The 21,686-nt window shown below is 41.6% G+C and overlaps 1 protein-coding gene and 1 long non-coding RNA gene across 2 annotated transcripts in view; both read right to left on the minus strand.

Annotated features, from left to right (window-relative positions):
- Positions 1–14,998, minus strand: part of LOC115369653 (NLR family CARD domain-containing protein 3-like) — a 40,457-nt gene extending 25,459 nt beyond the window's left edge. Inside the window, exons 1-5 of the mRNA XM_030066318.1 lie at positions 14,812–14,998; positions 13,127–13,275; positions 5,561–7,594; positions 3,984–4,154; positions 2,288–2,455 (exon numbers count right to left, since the gene is read on the minus strand). Coding sequence (XP_029922178.1) covers positions 2,288–2,455; positions 3,984–4,154; positions 5,561–7,594; positions 13,127–13,275; positions 14,812–14,835 — 2,546 coding nt within the window. The 5' untranslated portion in view covers positions 14,836–14,998. The remainder of the gene's footprint in view (positions 1–2,287; positions 2,456–3,983; positions 4,155–5,560; positions 7,595–13,126; positions 13,276–14,811) is intronic.
- On the minus strand, positions 8,794–11,206 carry LOC115372479 (uncharacterized). The gene is made up of 3 exons (XR_003929454.1): positions 11,099–11,206; positions 9,948–10,061; positions 8,794–8,910 (listed from the first exon to the last, which is right to left on the minus strand). It is a non-coding gene; the product is annotated as an uncharacterized LOC115372479 (long non-coding RNA).
- Positions 14,999–21,686: the final 6,688 nt, after the last annotated feature.

The following is a 21,686-nucleotide window of genomic DNA, read 5'->3' on the forward strand; positions in this document are numbered from 1 at the left end:
GGTGATGTTGGTAAAATGGCTGTAGCAGTCCCTGTGATAGCCAGTGTTTGTTGGTATAGCAGCAGGTTCCTGATCAGTCTCCAACTGAAATCTCCTCATTGCCTCTTCAGCCACAAGACTCTCTTGTATTAAGATCCTTCCACAGAAAGACTGATTTAATAAATTTTCCCCATCCTGTGTCTGTAAAAGGAATGATGTGTCCATCCTTCTTGTAACTGTTGTTGTTTATTAAGTTAGGTTTAAGTTCATATTTTATAAGTTAAAGTTTAATAAGTTAAATTCATGTAATATAATTTATATATTTTGGTTAAAACCAGGCATAACAAGTTAAATTTATAATTTAGTGATTTAAGTTATTTGTGTTTCACTTCCTGTCGTGACACCTTTATTTTGAAGGGTTAAGGTCATTTTGTGTCTTGTTCAGCTGCGCTCACAACTTGAGTTTTTGCGCGTCGGACTTTTCCGCTCATTAAGAAAGCAGCAAGCAGCACTGTGTGTTTTGCTCCGTTTGTATCATGTAAAGAAGAGACTAATGTAGTTGGACAAGAAGATGTGGGGACTTTCTGAAGGTTTATTCCTTCGAATAGCATGCAGCCAACGAGGTATTTTGTTTTCTTTTGTTTGTATTTACTTATATATGTCGTGCCTGGTGTCACATTGTGTTGCTAATGTGCTATTTGTTACTGTTTAGTTTTCACGGTGGAGTTGGAGGAAGGTGAAGCGTCTAATAAATCCACCAGTAGCAAGAAAACCACTTGTGTCTGTACATGCTTCGAGGGAGTTACACTTCTCAAGCCAGCGTGTGGCCTGATTTTTTTTTTTTTTTTGTCTGTTTTTCCCCATTATACTCATACTTTTTGACAAGAGCCTAACAGATGAAGTCAAAAAGCAATACAATAGACTTGATATTGAAATTATTGGAGCTTGATAATTTAACAACATGTTAAATTATTATTATTTTAAAAATCTAAATTGCTTATCAAATACTCCTGTGATAACATAGATTGAGAAATAAGCCAGAGTGTTACCTCCTCTCTGAATAGACAAGCTAAGCCAGTATGCTGCTGTTAGCCAGTGAAAATAGAGATGCGGTTAAAAGCTCTATATACCGTCTTTGGTATCACTGTTTCTGGTGCATTAAAAAAAAAAAAAAAACTTTAAATAAACAAGCCACGCTTAGCCTGGCGGTGGGGTCAAGAAAAGCCTGGCGGCCTATAAAGCACTGGGGGAAACCCTGATATATAGGTAAGAACTTCTGTTTACTTTCTTCTCTAACGTAAGCTGTCATTTGTAGGAGCCCGATTTCAAGTAATTTGTAATTACACAACAACGTAAGAACGCATTATTTCTTCTACACGATTTAATAATGGTTTTATTACTTGCTGAGGATCGCTTTTGGTGGGGGTCTGAATCACTATCAACTACATTCATTCTCTGCTGTCAACACCGGCATTTTTCCAAGTACGCGATTGGATGCTAACTGCCAATACGTCACGCATGTCGGACCCCAAGCATAGCTGCCTGCGCTTTTTGCTGGAAATATCAACTCGAACAAAGTTATCGATCTACAAAAAAATGTGCAAGAGGTGCGGGTGGCAACAATTTTTCTCGTATTTGTTGATAACTGTAGAGGTTGTAAACAAAAAACTGGGTCCTCCCGCGATGGGGATCATTTGGATAACACGAAAACTCCTGTCGGCCCACCGCCTACTCCTCTGTGCATGACAGAGGAGGGAGGGGGGCGCGCGGAGCAGCGCAGAGAGCTCCGGGTCAGCAGCACAGCAGAGCAAGGAGCACAGCGCAAATCTGAACTATATCGATATATGCGATACAGTCTAATTCCATATCACATTTTAAAATATATCAATATAATTTTTATATCGATATATCGCCCAGCCCTACTCCATCCCATCATGCCTAATCTGTGAAAGATACCAGAATGCACTGATATGCCCACATGGGATTTTTGTCCCTGATGATTCATCAAAGAAAATATTGGAATCCTTTGTGAATCCATAGATGGACCAAGACCTCCATTATGGTGTCTTCTATACATTCTGTGGAATTAGCACAATAAATATCAGATTCCCACAGACGGAGGCCATTTGGACCCCTGCATGTTGAAATAATGTACAATATCATCACTCAAGTTCATAGTTTTTCATTTCAACACACATAATTGTGTGAAAATACAGTTTGACAACAATTTGAGATGTAAGCCTGTAAAACTCCTGTTCAGCTAACAGAATATTACATGTTCACACATCATTAAAAAGTGCAGTCTGACCTGAGAGTCTTCAGTCTGCAGTTTGGACTCTCCAGTCCAGCAGACAGCAGCTCTACTGAATCCTGCAGCTGGTTCTCACTCAGGTCCAGCTCTGTCAGATGGGGGCTCGACTTCAGAGCCGAGGCCAGAGAAGCACAGCTGCTCTCTGACAACCTGCAGCGCCTCAATCTGAATCAAGAATAAAATATGGAGCTATAATTTCCAGTGCTTTGGATATTTATCAGTCAGAGATTTTTCAAAATATTCAAAAAGGTAGGACAGACCATTGAAATAATTCTTATTACAATTATATTAATAATAATACTGATAATACTAATTCATATTTATATTACACCTTTAAAGCAAAGTTCCAAAGTGCTTTACAGAACCATCAGAGTAAATGAAAAGATAAAGATAACACCTGAAATGAAAAGATTTCAAAATATTAAACACAAATAAACAGACAATGAAAGCAAGAAATGATAAAAGGTCCAAAATAATTCAAATTCAGTGCTAAATACGGTAGACGTGAAAACAGCCATAGGTACGTCCATAAATAACAAATGAATGGCTCAGTGAAAAGTCCTCAGATGCCTTCAGTCTACCATCTTCTCAGAGTAAAACTGGAGAACAAGAGCTTCTGCATCACATGACACCAGCACCCAGTCTCTTGACCAATCATGGCCAAAGTTATTAGCATTTCAACAGACTGACCAGGTGATGGCAGTAGAGGTGGGCCCATCAATATATTGATATAATATGGATAGTGTGATATGAGATCAGATATCATGTGGGATTTGGATATGGTAATGTCTTCTAACATCAGTGTTGTCCTCTCCTGCTTTTAAAGGCTGCATTACAGTAAAGGGATGCAGTTTTCTCAACTTATTAGACGCTCCTCGCTGCTCTGTTATTGGCCTCAGCCTGCTCGCTCATCATATCCATTTTACTAATGACTGTTTATCACTAATTTACACTTTCATGAAAGCACCAACCAGTCATCCTAACAATATCCTCACAATATGGATATCATGGTATTCAGTCAAAAACATGGTAACAGTCGACTGTGTTCATATGGCTCAGTCTGAGGGACTAGAGACAGAAAATATCTTGAAATATACAAAATGTTCATTTGGCGTGGTCATCTGTGAGCCTGCAGAGTTTACACAAAGTTTTGCATGGGAAGTAGGTGAGCTGTGAAAAAGTGTGTGAAGATGATCAAAATAATAATCAATGAAGAACAAGAGGTCCTAAAGGTTAAGTTGAGGTTCAGAACAGTTCCAAGACAACAGTTCCCATGAGGGAAAGTGATCAGGATGGGAAAAGTTGGACATATCAACTCCATCCCATCATGCCTAATCTGTGAAAGATACCAGAAGGCACTGATATGTCCACATGGGATTTTTTATTCATCAAAGAAAATATTGGAATCCTTTGTGAATCCACTATTGGACTAAGACCTGGATGATGGTGTCCTCTATACGTTTTGTGGAATTACCACAATAAATATCAGATTCCCACAGACAGAGGCCATTTGGACCCCTGCATGTTGAAATAATGTACAATATCATCACTCAAGTTCACAGTTTTTCACTTCAACACACAAGGATTGTGTGAAAATACAGTTTGACAACAATTTGAGATGTAAGCCTGTAAAACTCCTGTTCAGCTAACAGAATATTACATGTTCACACATCATTAAAAAGTGCAGTCTGACCTGAGAGTCTCCAGTCTGCAGTTTGGACTCTCTAGTCCAGCAGACAGCAGCTCTACTCCTGAATCCTGCAGCTCGTTCTCACTCAGGTCCAGCTCTGTCAGATGGGGGTTGGACTTCAGAGCCGAGGCCAGAGAAGCACAGCTGCTCCCTGACAAGCTGCAGCTCCTCAATCTGAATAAAGAATAAAATATGGAGCTATAATTTCCAGTGTTATGGATATTTATCAGTCAGAGATTGTCCAAAATATTCAAAAAAGCAGGACAAACCATTATTATAACAATTATATTAATAATAATACTGATAATACTAATTCATGTTTATATTACACCTTTAGAACAAAGTTCCAAAGTGCTTTACAAAACCATCAGAGTAAATGAAAAGATAAAGATAACACCTGAAATGAGAAGACATCAAAATATTAAAAACACAAATAAACAGACAATGACAGCAAGAAACGATCAAAGGTCCAAAATAATTCAAATTCAGTGCTAAATACGGTAGACGTGAAAACAGCCATAGGTACGTCCATAAATAACAAATGAATGGCTCAATGAAAAGTCCTCAGATGCCTTCAGTCTACCATCTTCTCAGAGTAAAACTGGAGAACAAGAGCTTCTGCATCACATGACACCAGCACCCAGTCTCTTGACCAATCAGGGCCCAAGTTATTAGCATTTCAACAGACTGACCAGGTGATGGCAGCAGAGGTGGGCCCATCAATATATTGATATAATATGGATATAGTGATATGAGATCAGATATCATGTGGGATTTGGGATATGGTAATATCTTATGGCATCAGTGTTGTCCTCTCCTGCTTTTAAAGGCTGCATTACAGTAAAGGGATGCAGTTTTCTCAACTTATTAGATGCTCCTCGCTGCTCTGTTATTTGCCTCAGCCTGCTCGCTCATCATATCCATATTACTAATGACTGTTTATCAGGGCAGTTGTTTTTCAGTCACAGGTGTGTTAGTTGAAGACAGGAGCTCACACAGGTGTATTAAGTCTCCTGAGCTCCTTCACTCTCTGCTCTTCAAGTGAGGAGGATCTCTTTGTTCTTTGTTCCTGAGTGCGTCTGACTGAGTAGTTCATTCCAGATTATTTGACACAAGTCATGTTTATTTTTCCATCGTTGCCTGAGCAGCAACATCATTGTTGCTGCTACCAGACTGGTAGTCTGACTACCAGTCTGGTCTAGTGAACAGCGTGAACTGATGAAGCGACTTGGATAAGGGGCAAAACGTCTTCTAGACATATAACTAAGTCCAACTGACCTGATTCAGTTTCCTTCAGATAAAGAAGAAACCAAGCAGTAGAAACCTGATGTTCAAGTTCAGTTACACAGCAAAAACTTGCTTCTGATTTTGAATTATTGCAGGGGTGAGCTGCTATGGGCATCACCATCATGTTGCCTCCATTTTACTCTGGACGGCCTGAAGTATATTTTTTCTGACAGAACCAATCCTTTATCCTGAATATTTAGAGAACGACACATCCTTATTGTATTTCTGACGGTGTCAGGTATGGAAGCAGCTCTACACTGTTTGTATAATGTTGATTTCACATCAGAACTAACCGAGCCTTCCTGCAGTTCCTCACAGCTGGGATCAGTCTCCGTCGTCCCTCCTCTGATGTGTTGTACGCCTTCAGGTCCAACTCATCCAGAACCTCCTCTGACATCTGCAGCATGTAGGCCAGAGCTGAGCAGTGGGTCTCAGAGAGTTTCTTCTGTGATCTCTTCTCTGACTTGAGGAACTCTTGGATATCCTGATGTACTGAGAGGTCGTTCATCTCCATCAAACAATGGAAGATGTTGATGCTTCTGTCAGGAGAGTTAACTGTTGCTCGTCTCATCTTCAGATTTTTGATAACTCTCTGGATCTCTTCTGGTCTGCTCTCTGTCTGACCCAGCAAGCCTCCTAAGAGCCTCTGGTTGGACTCCAGTGAGAGGCCATGAAGGAAACGGACAAAGAGGTCCAGGTGACCATTTTTGCTCTGCAGGGCTTGAGACATGACTTTCTTCAGGAAGATATCCAATGATGGCTCATTGTCAACACCTTTATTCTTGCGTGTTCTCATGACTCTGGCCAGTACCTCTGTGTTCCTGTTGGTGTAGCAGTGGAAGATGTAGACTGCAGCAAGAAACTCCTGAATGCTCAGATGAACAAAGCAGTAGACCTTTCTCTGGAAGAGCACACACTCGGTTTTGAAGATCTCTGTGCACACTCCTGAGTACACCGAGGCCTCTCTGACATCAAGACCACACTCCTCCAGGTCTTCTTGGTAGAACATCAGGTTGCCTTTCTCCAGATGTTCAAACGCCAGCCTGCCCAACTTCAGAAGAACTTCCCTGTCAGTCTCCATCAGCTCCTGCTGGCTCCTGTCATGTCTCTCATCGTACTTGTGCTTCTTCCTCTGTGTCTGAACCAGCAGGAAGTGTGAGTACATGTCAGTCAGGCTCTTGGGCAGCTCTCCTCTCTGGTCTGTAGTCAACATGTGCTCCAGAACTGTAGCAGTGATCCAGCAGAAGACTGGGATGTGGCACATGATGTGGAGGCTCCTGGACGCCTTGATGTGTGAGATGATTCTGCTGCACAGCTCCTCATCACTGGACCTCCTCCTGAAGTACTCCTCCTTCTGGGGGTCAGAGAACCCTCGGACTTCTGTTACCCTGTCAACACATGTAGGAGGGATCTGATTGGCCGCCGCAGGTCTGGAAGTTATCCAGAGGAGAGCCGAGGGAAGCAGATTCCCCTTGATGAGGTCGGTCAACAGCACGTCTACTGATGATGTCTGTGTGACATCAGACACAACCTCATTGTTCTGGAAATCCAATAAAAACCTGCTTTCATCCAGGCCGTCGAAGATGAACACGACTTTACAGACGGCGAGCTTCTCTGCTGTGACCGTCTGTAATGTTGGATGGAAAACACGGAGCAGCTGGAGAAGACTGTAGCGCTCATCTTTGATCAAGTTCAGCTCCCGGAATGAAAGCAGAACCACAAGACTGACATGTTGGTTTTCCAAGCCCTCTGCCCAGTCCAGAGTGAACTTCTGCACTGAGAAGGTTTTTCCAATCCCGGCAACGCCCTGCGTCACAACTACCCTGATGTGTGTGTCTTGGCCAGGTAAGGGTTTAAAGATGTCCTGGCACCTGATTGGAGTGTCACTGAGGGTCTCCATCTTGGATGTTGTCTCCAGCTGCCACACCTCATGTTGGGTATTAACCTCTTCCCTCCGTCCCTCTGTGATGTAGAGCTCAGTGTAGATCCTGTTGAGGGGGGTTCCAGTTCCTGCTGCAGCAGTTCCTTCTGTCACAAATTCACATCTCCTCCTCAGACTGATCTTATGCTCGTCTAAAACCTGCAGACCGCCGTCCACTGGGCTGGTTTGACTGCTTGTCTGCAGTCCAGGTCTTGTTCTGGATCTTTTTCCACACTGGGGACAGGCAGGATCTCTTGATGGATCAGACTGGTCCCAGTATGAGGTGATGCACCGTCTGCAGAACCAGTGTCCACAGCTGGTGGGGACTGGATCCCTCAGGAGCTCCTGACACAAAGCACAGCAGCACAGCTGCTCCTTCACATCACCTCGACTCCTCGTCCTGTCCCTGTGGAGATGAAAGCAGTTTGTTTATGTTTAGACATCACGTTTTAACTGAAATCTTAAAATCTTTTATAAAATGTCATAAGTGGTCTCTAATGTCACTTTCTGTGACTACATTTACATGGACTGAAATAATCTAATATTAATGCAATTAAGATAGTATTTATAAGACTAAATGTCCATGTAAGCAATGAATCTCAACTTCCGACACAGGTGTGTGAAGAACTTGTGAGGAGGACGACACCCCCTTGACTTAACTCTGAGATTAGTCACCATTGTTACGACTCCAGTGAAGACCCCATAACAAATGTCTGAATCCCCTCCACATCCAGGTGGGTTTTCATGCTGGGTTCCAGTGCTCCTGTCTGGTTCCAGGACCAGAAGTCAGGTATTACAACACTCAGGCTGGGACAATATGCTTATCTCCTGATCCATAGTATTGGATCAAGAGATAAGACACCTGACACCTGGGAGCCAATCAATACATATGGTGATTCTTAAGTATCCTCTTATCCTCGTTGTGGAAATGTGTCAGAAACTGGCCTAATTTTTTATCTGCCTTCCGCCCTACGTGCGCTGGGATAGGCTCCAGGAACCCTCCGCGACCCTTGTGAGGATAAGCGGTTTAGAAGATGAATGAATGAATGTATTTTTAAAAGAGATTACTTTAACTCAAGTAAAACATTTGACTGAGCAGCTTCCACTGGCAGTGCAGTCATATTTGACCAGGAGGATCTACACTGTAACTCAAGTCATGGGTCAAAGTGAAGCACCTCCATGCTGACGTGTGTGTGTGTGTGTGTGTGTGTGTGTGTGTGTGTGTGTGTGTGTGTGTGCCTGTGGCCGCTGTGTGTGTGACGTGAGCCACGGTGCATCACATGCACATCAGTCTGAGCAGCACAGGATCAGATTTATCTGTCAGTCAATGTGAATCTAAACTTCAGACACAGGTGTGTGAAGAACTTGTGAGTGCAGGTGCACGTGGAAATGTTCTCAGGTGTTTTAGTGCAGAACATAAAACAGCATCATAGTTTGTGGAAAACAGCACAGAGCCAGATGTGTTTTGGTTGAACAGCTGGATTGCAGAGCAGGGAGCAGTCATTTCTCTCTTTGCAGTCTCTTGTCTTGATATCCTCACTACTTGCTCTGCTATATAATCTCATGTCATCATATTCCATCAGGCTCACAGTCTAACAGCTGTCTTACTTTGTGTGTGAAGGTCCAGGTCCATTACTGAAGAATAGAGGTATATCTTTAGACCAGTCACTCTTCATGGACAGACAGCTGGACACTGCAGACTCTGCTCTGTGGTAGGAACCTCTGGAAACACAAATGTTTGAAACATGTTATTAGTTCTTGTAAATCGGGGCTCCAGACTAACTTTTCCACTGGCAGCACTGGTGCTCTTAACCCTGAGATTAGTCACCATTGTTACAACTCCAGTGAAGACCCCATAACAAATGTCTGAATCCCCTCCACATCCAGGTGGGTTTTCATGCTGGGTTCCAGTGCTCCTGTCTGGTTCCAGGACCAGAAGTCAGGTATTACAACACTCAGGCTGGGACAATATGCTTATCTCCTGATCCATAGTATTGGATCAAGAGATAAGACACCTGACACCTGGGAGCCAATCAATACATATGGTGATTCTTAAGTATCCTCTTATCCTCGTTGTGGAAATGTGTCAGAAACTGGCCTAATTTTTTATCTGCCTTCCGCCCTACGTGCGCTGGGATAGGCTCCAGGAACCCTCCGCGACCCTTGTGAGGATAAGCGGTTTAGAAGATGAATGAATGAATGTATTTTTAAAAGAGATTACTTTAACTCAAGTAAAACATTTGACTGAGCAGCTTCCACTGGCAGTGCAGTCATATTTGACCAGGAGGATCTACACTGTAACTCAAGTCATGGGTCAAAGTGAAGCACCTCCATGCTGACGTGTGTGTGTGTGTGTGTGTGTGTGTGTGTGTGTGTGTGTGTGTGTGTGCCTGTGGCCGCTGTGTGTGTGACGTGAGCCACGGTGCATCACATGCACATCAGTCTGAGCAGCACAGGATCAGATTTATCTGTCAGTCAATGTGAATCTAAACTTCAGACACAGGTGTGTGAAGAACTTGTGAGTGCAGGTGCACGTGGAAATGTTCTCAGGTGTTTTAGTGCAGAACATAAAACAGCATCATAGTTTGTGGAAAACAGCACAGAGCCAGATGGGTTTTGGTTGAACAGCTGGATTGCAGAGCAGGGAGCAGTCATTTCTCTCTTTGCAGTCTCTTGTCTTGATATCCTCACTACTTGCTCTGCTATATAATCTCATGTCATCATATTCCATCAGGCTCACAGTCTAACAGCTGTCTTACTTTGTGTGTGAAGGTCCAGGTCCATTACTGAAGAATAGAGGTATATCTTTAGACCAGTCACTCTTCATGGACAGACAGCTGGACACTGCAGACTCTGCTCTGTGGTAGGAACCTCTGGAAACACAAATGTTTGAAACATGTTATTAGTTCTTGTAAATCGGGGCTCCAGACTAACTTTTCCACTGGCAGCACTGGTGCTCTTAACCCTGAGATTAGTCACCATTGTTACAACTCCAGTGAAGACCCCATAACAAATGTCTGAATCCCCTCCACATCCAGGTGGGTTTTCATGCTGGGTTCCAGTGCTCCTGTCTGGTTCCAGGACCAGAAGTCAGGTATTACAACACTCAGGCTGGGACAATATGCTTATCTCCTGATCCATAGTATTGGATCAAGAGATAAGACACCTGACACCTGGGAGCCAATCAATACATATGGTGATTCTTAAGTATCCTCTTATCCTCGTTGTGGAAATGTGTCAGAAACTGGCCTAATTTTTTATCTGCCTTCCGCCCTACGTGCGCTGGGATAGGCTCCAGGAACCCTCCGCGACCCTTGTGAGGATAAGCGGTTTAGAAGATGAATGAATGAATGTATTTTTAAAAGAGATTACTTTAACTCAAGTAAAACATTTGACTGAGCAGCTTCCACTGGCAGTGCAGTCATATTTGACCAGGAGGATCTACACTGTAACTCAAGTCATGGGTCAAAGTGAAGCACCTCCATGCTGACGTGTGTGTGTGTGTGTGTGTGTGTGTGTGTGTGTGTGTGTGTGTGTGTGCCTGTGGCCGCTGTGTGTGTGACGTGAGCCACGGTGCATCACATGCACATCAGTCTGAGCAGCACAGGATCAGATTTATCTGTCAGTCAATGTGAATCTAAACTTCAGACACAGGTGTGTGAAGAACTTGTGAGTGCAGGTGCACGTGGAAATGTTCTCAGGTGTTTTAGTGCAGAACATAAAACAGCATCATAGTTTGTGGAAAACAGCACAGAGCCAGATGGGTTTTGGTTGAACAGCTGGATTGCAGAGCAGGGAGCAGTCATTTCTCTCTTTGCAGTCTCTTGTCTTGATATCCTCACTACTTGCTCTGCTATATAATCTCATGTCATCATATTCCATCAGGCTCACAGTCTAACAGCTGTCTTACTTTGTGTGTGAAGGTCCAGGTCCATTACTGAAGAATAGAGGTATATCTTTAGACCAGTCACTCTTCATGGACAGACAGCTGGACACTGCAGACTCTGCTCTGTGGTAGGAACCTCTGGAAACACAAATGTTTGAAACATGTTATTAGTTCTTGTAAATCGGGGCTCCAGACTAACTTTTCCACTGGCAGCACTGGTGCTCTTAACCCTGAGATTAGTCACCATTGTTACAACTCCAGTGAAGACCCCATAACAAATGTCTGAATCCCCTCCACATCCAGGTGGGTTTTCATGCTGGGTTCCAGTGCTCCTGTCTGGTTCCAGGACCAGAAGTCAGGTATTACAACACTCAGGCTGGGACAATATGCTTATCTCCTGATCCATAGTATTGGATCAAGAGATAAGACACCTGACACCTGGGAGCCGATCAATACATATTGTGATTCTTAAGTATCCTCTTATCCTTGTTGTGTAAATGTGTCGGAAACTGGCCCTTATTGTCAGTCCAGCTGGAGAAGCAGAGCTCCTCTGAACGGCCTCGCTCTCTAGTTTGTGTCTGTAAAGTTTCATGAGGCTGTGATTCTCCTAGAGGTCACTAGAGGTCATTTTATGCAGTGAAATGGTTGCTATAGGGGCAAACATCATCACACATGAATCAAATGTGGCTCATTGAATCCACAGGAGTCTCAGCTTTCCAGTCAAAGCCAACTGATGCAGCTCCAAGACTGTTTAGGCCCCAGTCTGCACAAACACACCATTTTTCAACAGGCCACAAGAACACACGTGGACTGCAGGGTTTGTGGCCCAAACTGCATGGGATTAGCAGAAGGTGGGCGTGTCTGCAAAGGGGAGAGCCGTGGCTGCCCAGAGAACCCATTTTCATTCACACATCTGGAGGTCAGAGGTTAAAAAAAAGCTAAAATTTAGCCAAAGTTAGAAACAATATTTTTTCAGAGAGTTCTCAGGTTCTGTAAATGCATTGTGAAAATAATACAGCAATGTGTTGAACCTTGTGTTTTTTACCTTGAACCTTGATGTTGAAATGAAAATGTACTTTTGAATAATTACGTATTTTTAAAAGAGATTACTTGAACTCAAGTAAAACATTTGACTGAGCAACTTCCACTGGCAGTGCAGTAATATTTGACCAGGAGGATCTACGCTGTAACTCTAGTCATGGGCTTCACCACTGCTCACGTTGAAGCACTTCCACGCTGACATGTGTGTGTGTGTGTGTGTGTGTGTGTGTGTGTGTGTGTGTGCCTGTGGCCGCTGTGTGTGTGACGTGAGCCACGGTGCATCACGTGCACATCAGTCTGAGCAGCACAGGATCAGATTTATCTGTCAGTCAATGTGAATCTAAACTTCAGACACAGGTGTGTGAAGAACTTGTGAGTGCAGGTGCACGTGGAAATGTTCTCAGGTGTTTTGGTGCAAAACATAAAACAGCATCATAGTTTGTGGAAAACAGCACAGAGCCAGATGGGTTTTGGTTGAACAGCTGGATTGCAGAGCAGGGAGCAGTCATTTCTCTCTTTGCAGTCTCTTTTCTTGATATCCTCACTACTTGCTCTGCTATATAATCTCATGTCATCATATTCCATCAGGCTCACGGTCTAACAGCTGTCTTACTTTGTGTCTGGAGGTCCAGGTCCATTACTGAAGAATAGAGGTATATCTTTAGACCAGTCACTCTTCATGGACAGACAGCTGGACACTGCAGACTCTGCTCTGTGGTAGGAACCTCTGGAAACACAAATGTTTGAAACATGTTATTAGTTCTTGTAAATCAGGGCTCCAGACTAACTTTTCCACTGGCAGCACTGGTGCTCCCAGCTTTCCCAGTCGCTCACAGCAGCTCATGATTTGGTCACAGCCTTTTTTTTTTGAGGGGGGGTCCAGCTAAAAGAACGGATGCTGCTCATGATCTGAAGCATCAGTTTTGGTGTCACGTCTACTTTCTCCATGCACCACAAACAGATTTCACAAGAAAACAGTGAACACACACTGCACTCTAACAGCTGTCTTACTTTGTGTCTGAAGCTCCAGGTCCATTACTGAAGAATAGAGGTATATCTTTAGACCAGTCACTCTTCATGGACAGACAGCTGGACACTGCAGACGCTGCTCTGCCCTCCTCTTCCTCCACCCAGTCACTCATCTTCTGATTTAAGTCAATCTAAAAGGTGCAAACACACACACACACACACACATACACATACACACACCAAAGGGATGATATATGGGTTAATGTTCTAGTTTTCTAATAGACAACAGGCATTAACTGTATTAAATGGAGTCAGTGCAGCTGCAGATAAATAATGACTTTTCCACATATTTTTGTGGAAAAGTCGGTTATTTTGTTGCTTTTTTATATTAAGTCTATAGTTATAATACGTTTTTTTTTATAATAAGTTTCTTCATTTCAATACTGTTATTTTGCAAATGTATGTATTTTTTATTTTATTATTATTATTTTTTGGTCATTCTTTATATGGATCGCATGCAATTTTTTGTTACTAACGTCTTGCTAATTATTTGATGTATTTGTTGTTGTTGTTGATTTGCTCATTATTTTTCCCCCCATGTCTCAGAAAGTAATATAGTGAATTTACACAGGTGATAGAGGGTTAATAATACACACACTGAAACACACACACACACACACACTGAGGCCCGAACCTTACAGTGAAATTTGACATTTTAATTTTAATTTGTCATGGCGACCAGCTTCATGCATGCAGCGTTTGGTCTTTGTAAAGGAGCAGGGAGCCGCTGATGATCTGCACAAATAAATGCAGACTCACAAATAATTTCTGAAGCACAAATTCACTTTAGGAAAGCACAAATGACAGAGTGTGAATGCAGCGAAGCTCATGGATGTTTCCCTGTTTCTGTTCCAATCCAGAGGCTGCGCTCACCAGCAAATCCTGGTGCCGTCATGAAACCTGCAAATCTTTCTTTCAGTTTTGGTGGCGCACCGTGTTCCCTTCATGTCTTTTTCTTGTTGTTGTTGTTTTCAGAGAACAGAGCCTCAGCAGAAAAATACAAACTCCTTTCCATCAAATCTTCAAAGAAGATGATGCTTTCTTGCTAAGGAGCCACAGGTTTGGCCTCGTGATGCGAGGCCTCGTTTGTAATTCGTCACGTGGTTTTCAGCAAACTGACGCAAGCCTCGAAACGGGGCTTCGTCAGACACGCCCCCTTCATTCTCGGTACACGCCTCGAAGCTTTGCGTCAAACGTCCAATCACTAGTTTGGCCCTTATTCTCTTTTCTGTGTTGAGGGAACAGAGGCCTGTTCTCACCCTGACAAACAGGAAACACTTTGCTTTCTGTTCAGGCTGGAAAAAGAAAAAGCCACAGGCCTGTTCAGGGCCCTGGGAACACAGGGAGCCCTGTTCACTTTACAAACTATTAATAGATTTACATTTTTTATTGGTTAATTTATTAATTTGTTCATTTTCCAGTGGCGGGTTTCATACATACAGATCAGTCTGTATTTCCTGTGGAATAAACGGAATTAAACGGCTTTAAAAGCGTGCTGTCTGATGTATAGAACTGGCTAATATTTGTTTTTACCGCCCGATGAGGGTTTTTTTCATCACCACAAAGAAAATGATCACTGGTTTACTTTTTAAATTTATTTCTAACAGATGAACTCAACAGTGAAAAATGCAGCTTGAAAATGGCGTCGGACAAAAGTAGCGACTCACAACAGGAGAGGAAGTTCGTCTCATGATGTCGAGTTTTTCTTTCTTTCTTCTTGGACTTGAATGCAGAGATCAAACAGAAATCCTCTCCTGACGTCCGAACGTGTGCAGCTCTTCTAATTTAGATCATGACAGTGAGACACAGAAGTCCAACATTAATAATGACGATGAGCCTCCTGGTCGCGTCTCGCCCAAACATTCAACCAAAGTTTCATTTTCACTTGTGCTGCGTTCACGTCCTCATCGGAGTAATGGGAAAATTCAGCTTCTTCTTCTTCTTCTTCTTCTTCTTCTTCTTCTTTATGGTGTTTAACGGCGGCTGGCATGGGCGTAGCGGACGCGGGGTACACATGTTCCCCGCACTTCCCGTATCTGTGCCCTCCGTCCCCCGCGCTTTTACAGCCATTACAACCACTTACTTCATTTTTAAAATGTTGAAAGGCGTTTTCCGAGCCTTCTGTAAACGCATCATGAGTAGGCGGAACTAAGGTGGCAAACAAACACTGCTGACGTGTGTCATCATCAGACAGAGGCTGTGCTTCAAAAATGTTCAGCAAACCAGCCACGAGGCAAAAAACTTTAGACAGTTTTTTCCCAAACAAACCGTGTAAGTTGAGTAATGCTGTTCCATGTAGACAATGTTTAGCTAAAACAGAGACATTCTGTATTTTATATTGTATATTATTGTCTCGGACTTTGGCTAAAAGATGACAAATAGATGTCAGTTTAGTTAGCTAAGCTAGTTAGTTATAAACCCACTCAGTTTCTGCACAGAACATGCGCTCACTATTGTTGTGCACATGTTTTTTAATCTTTATACAGCAGAAAGAGCAGGGTGAGGGAGGAGAAAGTGGGCCAGAGGCCAGCAGCAGGGGTGGACATGGAGGGTCTTCAGGTGAGGAGAAATTATAACTTAAGTCCTTATTATGTCTCTGTTATAACTGGCTGAGAGAAAATATCGATAGCATAAAAGGGATTTTGAGGTTAAATTCTACTACTGCTGTATTCCTAGTTCTATTTCAAAATGTTGCTTTCCACATATATATATATATATATTTTTATCTTTATTGCCACAATAGAAAGAGCAGGGTGAGAGAGAAGACAGTAGACCAGGGGCCAACAGGGATGATTATGCAGGGTCACAGGTAAGAAAAGAATATAACTTGCTGAGAAAAAATATCAATAGCATAAAACTGACTTTGTGATTGATTTCCACAGCTATGTCACCACTACTATTCTTAATTGTATTTATAAATTTTGCTTTGCACATTTATTATCTCTATTATTGCAGAAGAAATTGTAGGAGAAATTATAACTGGCTAAGGAAATGTATATAGGATAAGAGTGACTCTAAGACTATGTCAACTCAACCAGGGTTTGGCAGCTTTAGATTTTAGATTTTGACTTTCATAGTATATATTTTTTTTAACCTCTTAGGACCTGGCGTACATATATGTGGATATCACATTTTGGGTTATATTACTGTAGTAGTTAATTCTGCTGACCCGGGGCCGTCTGGCCGTGTATGTGGACCCTTACACTACCTACCACACTTGTTTTATATTTTGTTACAAGCATATGATGCCTTACTGTAGCTGTGACTGTCTAAAGGGGGCAAACATGTTGTTACTTCATTTTGTTTTTTTGCACTGTGATATTCAAAACACGTTCAAAAATATGTTTGTATGTGTTATTAATGCAAGACAAAGCAGTCAGGACAAAAACTGCAATGTTCATGGTGGAAATAAAGACTTTTGCACTCTATTACACAACGGCGACTTTATTGTGTTTTAAGGAAATTGAGAACCAGTGTCCACATATTTGGACATCATTTTTCTCTAAAACTACACTATGCAAAAAGACGATGCATAGTTTTTATACTTAAAAGGGGCCAATAAGCCAAAATAGAATCATGTGCATATCAAACAAAAGCTCGGTTCTTAAGACTAAAGTCGGTTCCCTGGTGCTGTGCTGTTTGTGGTTATGTGGTTCTTTAGCTGCTAAGGAGAGGTGCAATTGAATGCGAGGATGATAAATGACTCAATAGACCTCTGAACAATTTGTCCCCCTCACTTCTAAAATGATGGCTACGCCCTGCAATTAGCCCCCCAACTCCTTCCTGCCAGACACCTCATTACATTCAGCACCTTTTTTCCCCTTTCTGCTATCTTCTTAACAAGGCCTTGCCACGTCAGACGAGCGTCAAACACCACCCCCAAATACTTTAAAAACCCCACCCTCTCCAGTTCTCGCCCATACAATCTCAGGCTCAAACCTTCTTGCACCTTCTTCTTTGTGAAGAACAAAGTCTGCGTCTTCTCAACTGAGAACCGACAGCCCCAGTCCAGCCCCCACTGCTCCACCACATCTGTTGCCTCCTGCATTCTCCTGACCCCATTTTCAATACCTCGACTCCTTTTCCAGAGAGCCCCATCATCGGCAAATAGAGACCCCCCTATGTCCCCCTGGATCCTAGCAAAAATGTCATTCGTCATGATTAAATAGAGTAGAGGACTGATAACGTTACCCTGGGGGGTTCCATTATTAACCTGGTACTGACTGGACAAAACAGAACCAACCCGGACCTGAATCTTCCTCACAGTTAGAAAATCCCTAATCCAATTAAACATTCTCCCACACACCTCAAACTTGTGCAGTTTTATAAACAGACCCTCTCTCCAGATCATGTCATAGGCCTTCTCTATGTCAAAGAAAACAGCTACAATTGACTCCCTGTTTGCCTGGGCCCTCCTTACCTCATCCTCTAGTCTAACCACGGCATCCATGGTGTTTCTTCCTTTTCTAAAACCACATGGATATCCTGCCAGCACCCCTCTCCTCTCCAGTACATATGATAACCTTTTTGTCACCATCCTCTCCATTACTTTGCAGATATTGGAGGTCAGCGCTATCGGCCTGTAGCTAGATGGTGACGCTGGGTCCTTGACCGGTTTTCAGATCGGCACCACCACAGCTTCTTTCCACCCCTGCAGGAGCTTCCCCTCCTCCCACACTTTGTTGTAAAGATGCAACAACGCCCCACAAAAATCCCTAGGTTTTGCAGCATTTTATAACACACCCTATCTTTGCCGGACGAGGAGGACTTGGACTTATTTATAGCTCTTACCATCTCCACTAAGGTAAAGGGCTCATCCAATTCAATTAAACTAAATTTGCTTTTTCAAAAATGCAACAGCAACAAAAACAAAATGCTGTTCTTTTCTAACCAGCACAATGAAACAAATCTCAAATCTAAGGAAATTTGTTGTTTGACTTCTTGTAAAAAGTACCCTGTCATACTTTTTAAAACTGCATTGATCTGACAAGCAATGATAAATATGTCATTTCATGAAGAAAGATTAAAGGAAAAAGGAATAAGACCTAAATTAAATGAACTAATTGGAAAAAAAAAAAAAAAAAACATTCAGCAACATTTCTTGAACATGGGTCTTTAACTTAAGCAATTTGATAACATTTTGCATTTTGGTGCTTTGACAGCTATAGTTTGACTCATTTCAGGATGATTAAATTGAATACTGAATATAAAATTTCGTTTATGAACTTCCATTTATATTTTAATGAATATTTATTAGGCTAAATAATGATTTTTAAGGAACCTTGCATGGATGCTATTTTTTAACATAGGCTATATTTAAGCATTATTACACGAGAGGGTGTGAAGTTACAATAATGACGGTCAAGCACACCCTCGAGTGTAATAATGCGATTATACAACTATTACCAACATAATGAATGAATGAATTAATGTTTATTTCGGTCATTTTCAAGCGGCAGAAATCAAATATACCTATGAATAAACAAATACTTATGCACAAGTATGTAAACAATAAACAATATTTCATTTCATTTCAGTGGAAAACCAAACCAAATATATAATATATACAAATAGACACTGACCGAAAAGGAATAGGCTGAAGCCTTAGCTTATTTTGCCTATCCTTCTTACATTGCTAAGATTTTGCCAGCTCACTTAAATAATGAAATTAAGTAACTGAAAGACACAAAAACAGAAAGATGCATAAATATGCAAAGGGTCCCTAGGCAGTCCATAAGTACACTTGTGTTCATAATTCTGTTTTATATTTACTAATAATATTATTTTTAAATAGCTTTTTAAAGCGTATTACATAGTTTCATTTCTGTTTCTAAATTATTCCATAGATTGACACCTTTTACCGATATACATCTTTGTTTTACATTTGTTCTTGCCTTTGTTTTTTTGAACATGCAACTCCCTCTCAGTTGGTATTTGTTCATTCTGATCTGGAACATCTTCTGGATACTTTCTGGAAGCATGTTGTTATTCACTTTATACATGATTTGTGCTGTTTTAAAATCAACCAAATCAATGAATTTTAGGGCCTGTGAATTTATGAATAATATGTTTGTATGTTCCCGATAAGCAATAATAAAATAATAATAATAATAAAATGTATAATCAAAATGTATTCATACTGTGGGCATTTCGCTCTCAAAATATAAAAGTTTTTTGCTAGTATTCTCCATTTCAGCGGAAATACATGAGATCTGACATTAACTAGTCCTTGTCAGCCAGCCAACTTGGGCTTATCAAAACTGAATAAATACCACACATAGCAACACAAAACTGCTTTGCTAGCTCAATCATGTTGTAACTAGGATAGCTACTGGAAAAAAATCATTTTTTTCATGGACTGATAGTTATACTTCTGCTGACTTCTCAGTCATTTTTAATCTAACAGGTGTCATGACAACGACTCACCAGCACAGCTGATTTTCATCTACAACGAACTTATATTAACAGTTATATTTAAATATAGGCTACTGCTTTCCAGTGTTGGTGCCAGAACAAACATATATCTTTTCATAAACTCACTGGCAGATGTTTTATTTCAGCTGGGGGTGTGTCGCTCCAATTTAACATCAGCTCGGATTAATGTGGCTAAGCAGCAAAAGTAACAACAGTAAGCAGTCACATTAAGGCTGAACAGAATTATATAATTTCAACCCCACCTTTTAGGGGCTTTTGCTAATCACCTTTTCAGGTTATTATCAATTTACCTCTGAAATAAAGACCAATAAAGACCATTTTCACAGATGTGTTGATTTATTAAATGTTCATTTCAATGTACAGCTGCAAACAAATTGAGAAATTAATTAAATCAATGGCCTAGGCAACTCATAAAGAATAAACAAATGAATAACGATTGATAGGCTAATTAATAACTGATAACTGATAACATTAACACATTAATAACAAGAACAAAATTATAGCCTGCACATCTCCATGGAAAATTTTACAGGTACTGTCCGTGGTGCTGACTCCGCCTCAGCAGGGACTATACACCGATTCGGGTGAGCGGTTTGTGTACGCCGCCATCTTGTGGCGGCGCCATTGCTGCGGTGTGCGATGTCATAAAACTGTCATGCTATCAATAAAGACCGATATGCCAATAAATAATGACCGAGAGCATCACTGACAGCATGAGTAAAGTCACCTGGTTTGACGATGTCAGACAGCGGCCTCCGGTTACTGATGAAGGTATCTTAAATTAATACCGATATTAATTTGGCAATTAATAAGATGAAAACTATGAAGTATTTCAGTGTGAAATACTGAAGTAGAAGGAAATGTGTGACTGTAAACACTGGCTACTCTACGTTTATACTGATCTTCGCAAGCTAACAGGCATTTAATCATTGTGTACAAGCCTTCGTGATTAAAAAATAATGTAGGGATTAAACATTAGTTTCGTGGGCTAACAGTGTTATGCCGAGAAATGCATGCCTGCCAAGATCTACACACGACAACTGAGAACTGAATGGATGTAACATGAGCTCAACCAAGTCAAAGTTGATAGAATAAAATGTGCGGACGGCGCCGCTTGAACTAAGTTAAAACTTGCTTAAAGATATTTTTAGACTCACCAGCAAACGTTGGAGATGGATGCGATATATTGCATATATACGTATATCAGTGGCGAGCGGTGACGTTTTTGTGTAGTCATGCTGTGGTCCCAATTTCATGCGAGCGCCCGCGAGTGCGCGAACTTGAAAATTTTGGGGCATTTATTTATTAATAAAAACGCATAATATGGTTTTTAACTATACTATATCAACTCGCCAACTCGATTTTGATAGCCATGCCTGCGCATTTTGCCCCAATGTTACCAACAACAATGTGTTGCAATTTACAGTGTAAATGAAAGCGGAAATTATTAGAACGGACGGATGATGCAGTAATAACCAGTTACAGAGTCGAGCAAATGACACATGAATGTGCTCACAATGTTACCAACAAAATGTTGGAATTTACCATGAGATCGGAGCTGTTTGGACGTGCCACGGGGTGATGCAAACACACAGCAATGTCACCAGCTAGCCTACATGGTCAATGAAATGACACACACACATGCCCAATTGCCCATCAGGCTACGCACCAAAGTGATAAACGTCAGAGAACACCTCTTTTTCATAACACCTGCAATAGCCTAAATCGATGAAACATGCCAGGTTACTCAAATGAAGTTGTATTTTCACCCATTTTGATTGGCACGATGCAGATGATAGAACAAACTAACGTTAACGTTCCCGTGCTAGCTAGCCAGCTAACGACGTTAACGGTAGCTAGCTGTCAAGTGAATGACTTGCTGTTGCCGCTGAACATTTCAAGCGAACTTGCTACGTAGCTACTCGTGTTGCGCATGCGTCTTCTGAAAAGCTGGTTCGCAGACAGCTTATTTTCCATTCAAAACGCCCACATACAGAAACACCGGCTACAACACTACTGTGAATACTCGGTATCACAGAGCGCATGCGCGCGTCAAGCTGTCAACTTTCCAGCATTTCGCTAGCAAATTGAGATAGATACGTGTATA

This window comes from Myripristis murdjan, chromosome 2 (genome assembly GCF_902150065.1).
Source record: "Myripristis murdjan chromosome 2, fMyrMur1.1, whole genome shotgun sequence".
In the NCBI taxonomy this organism is placed as follows: domain Eukaryota; kingdom Metazoa; phylum Chordata; class Actinopteri; order Holocentriformes; family Holocentridae; genus Myripristis; species Myripristis murdjan.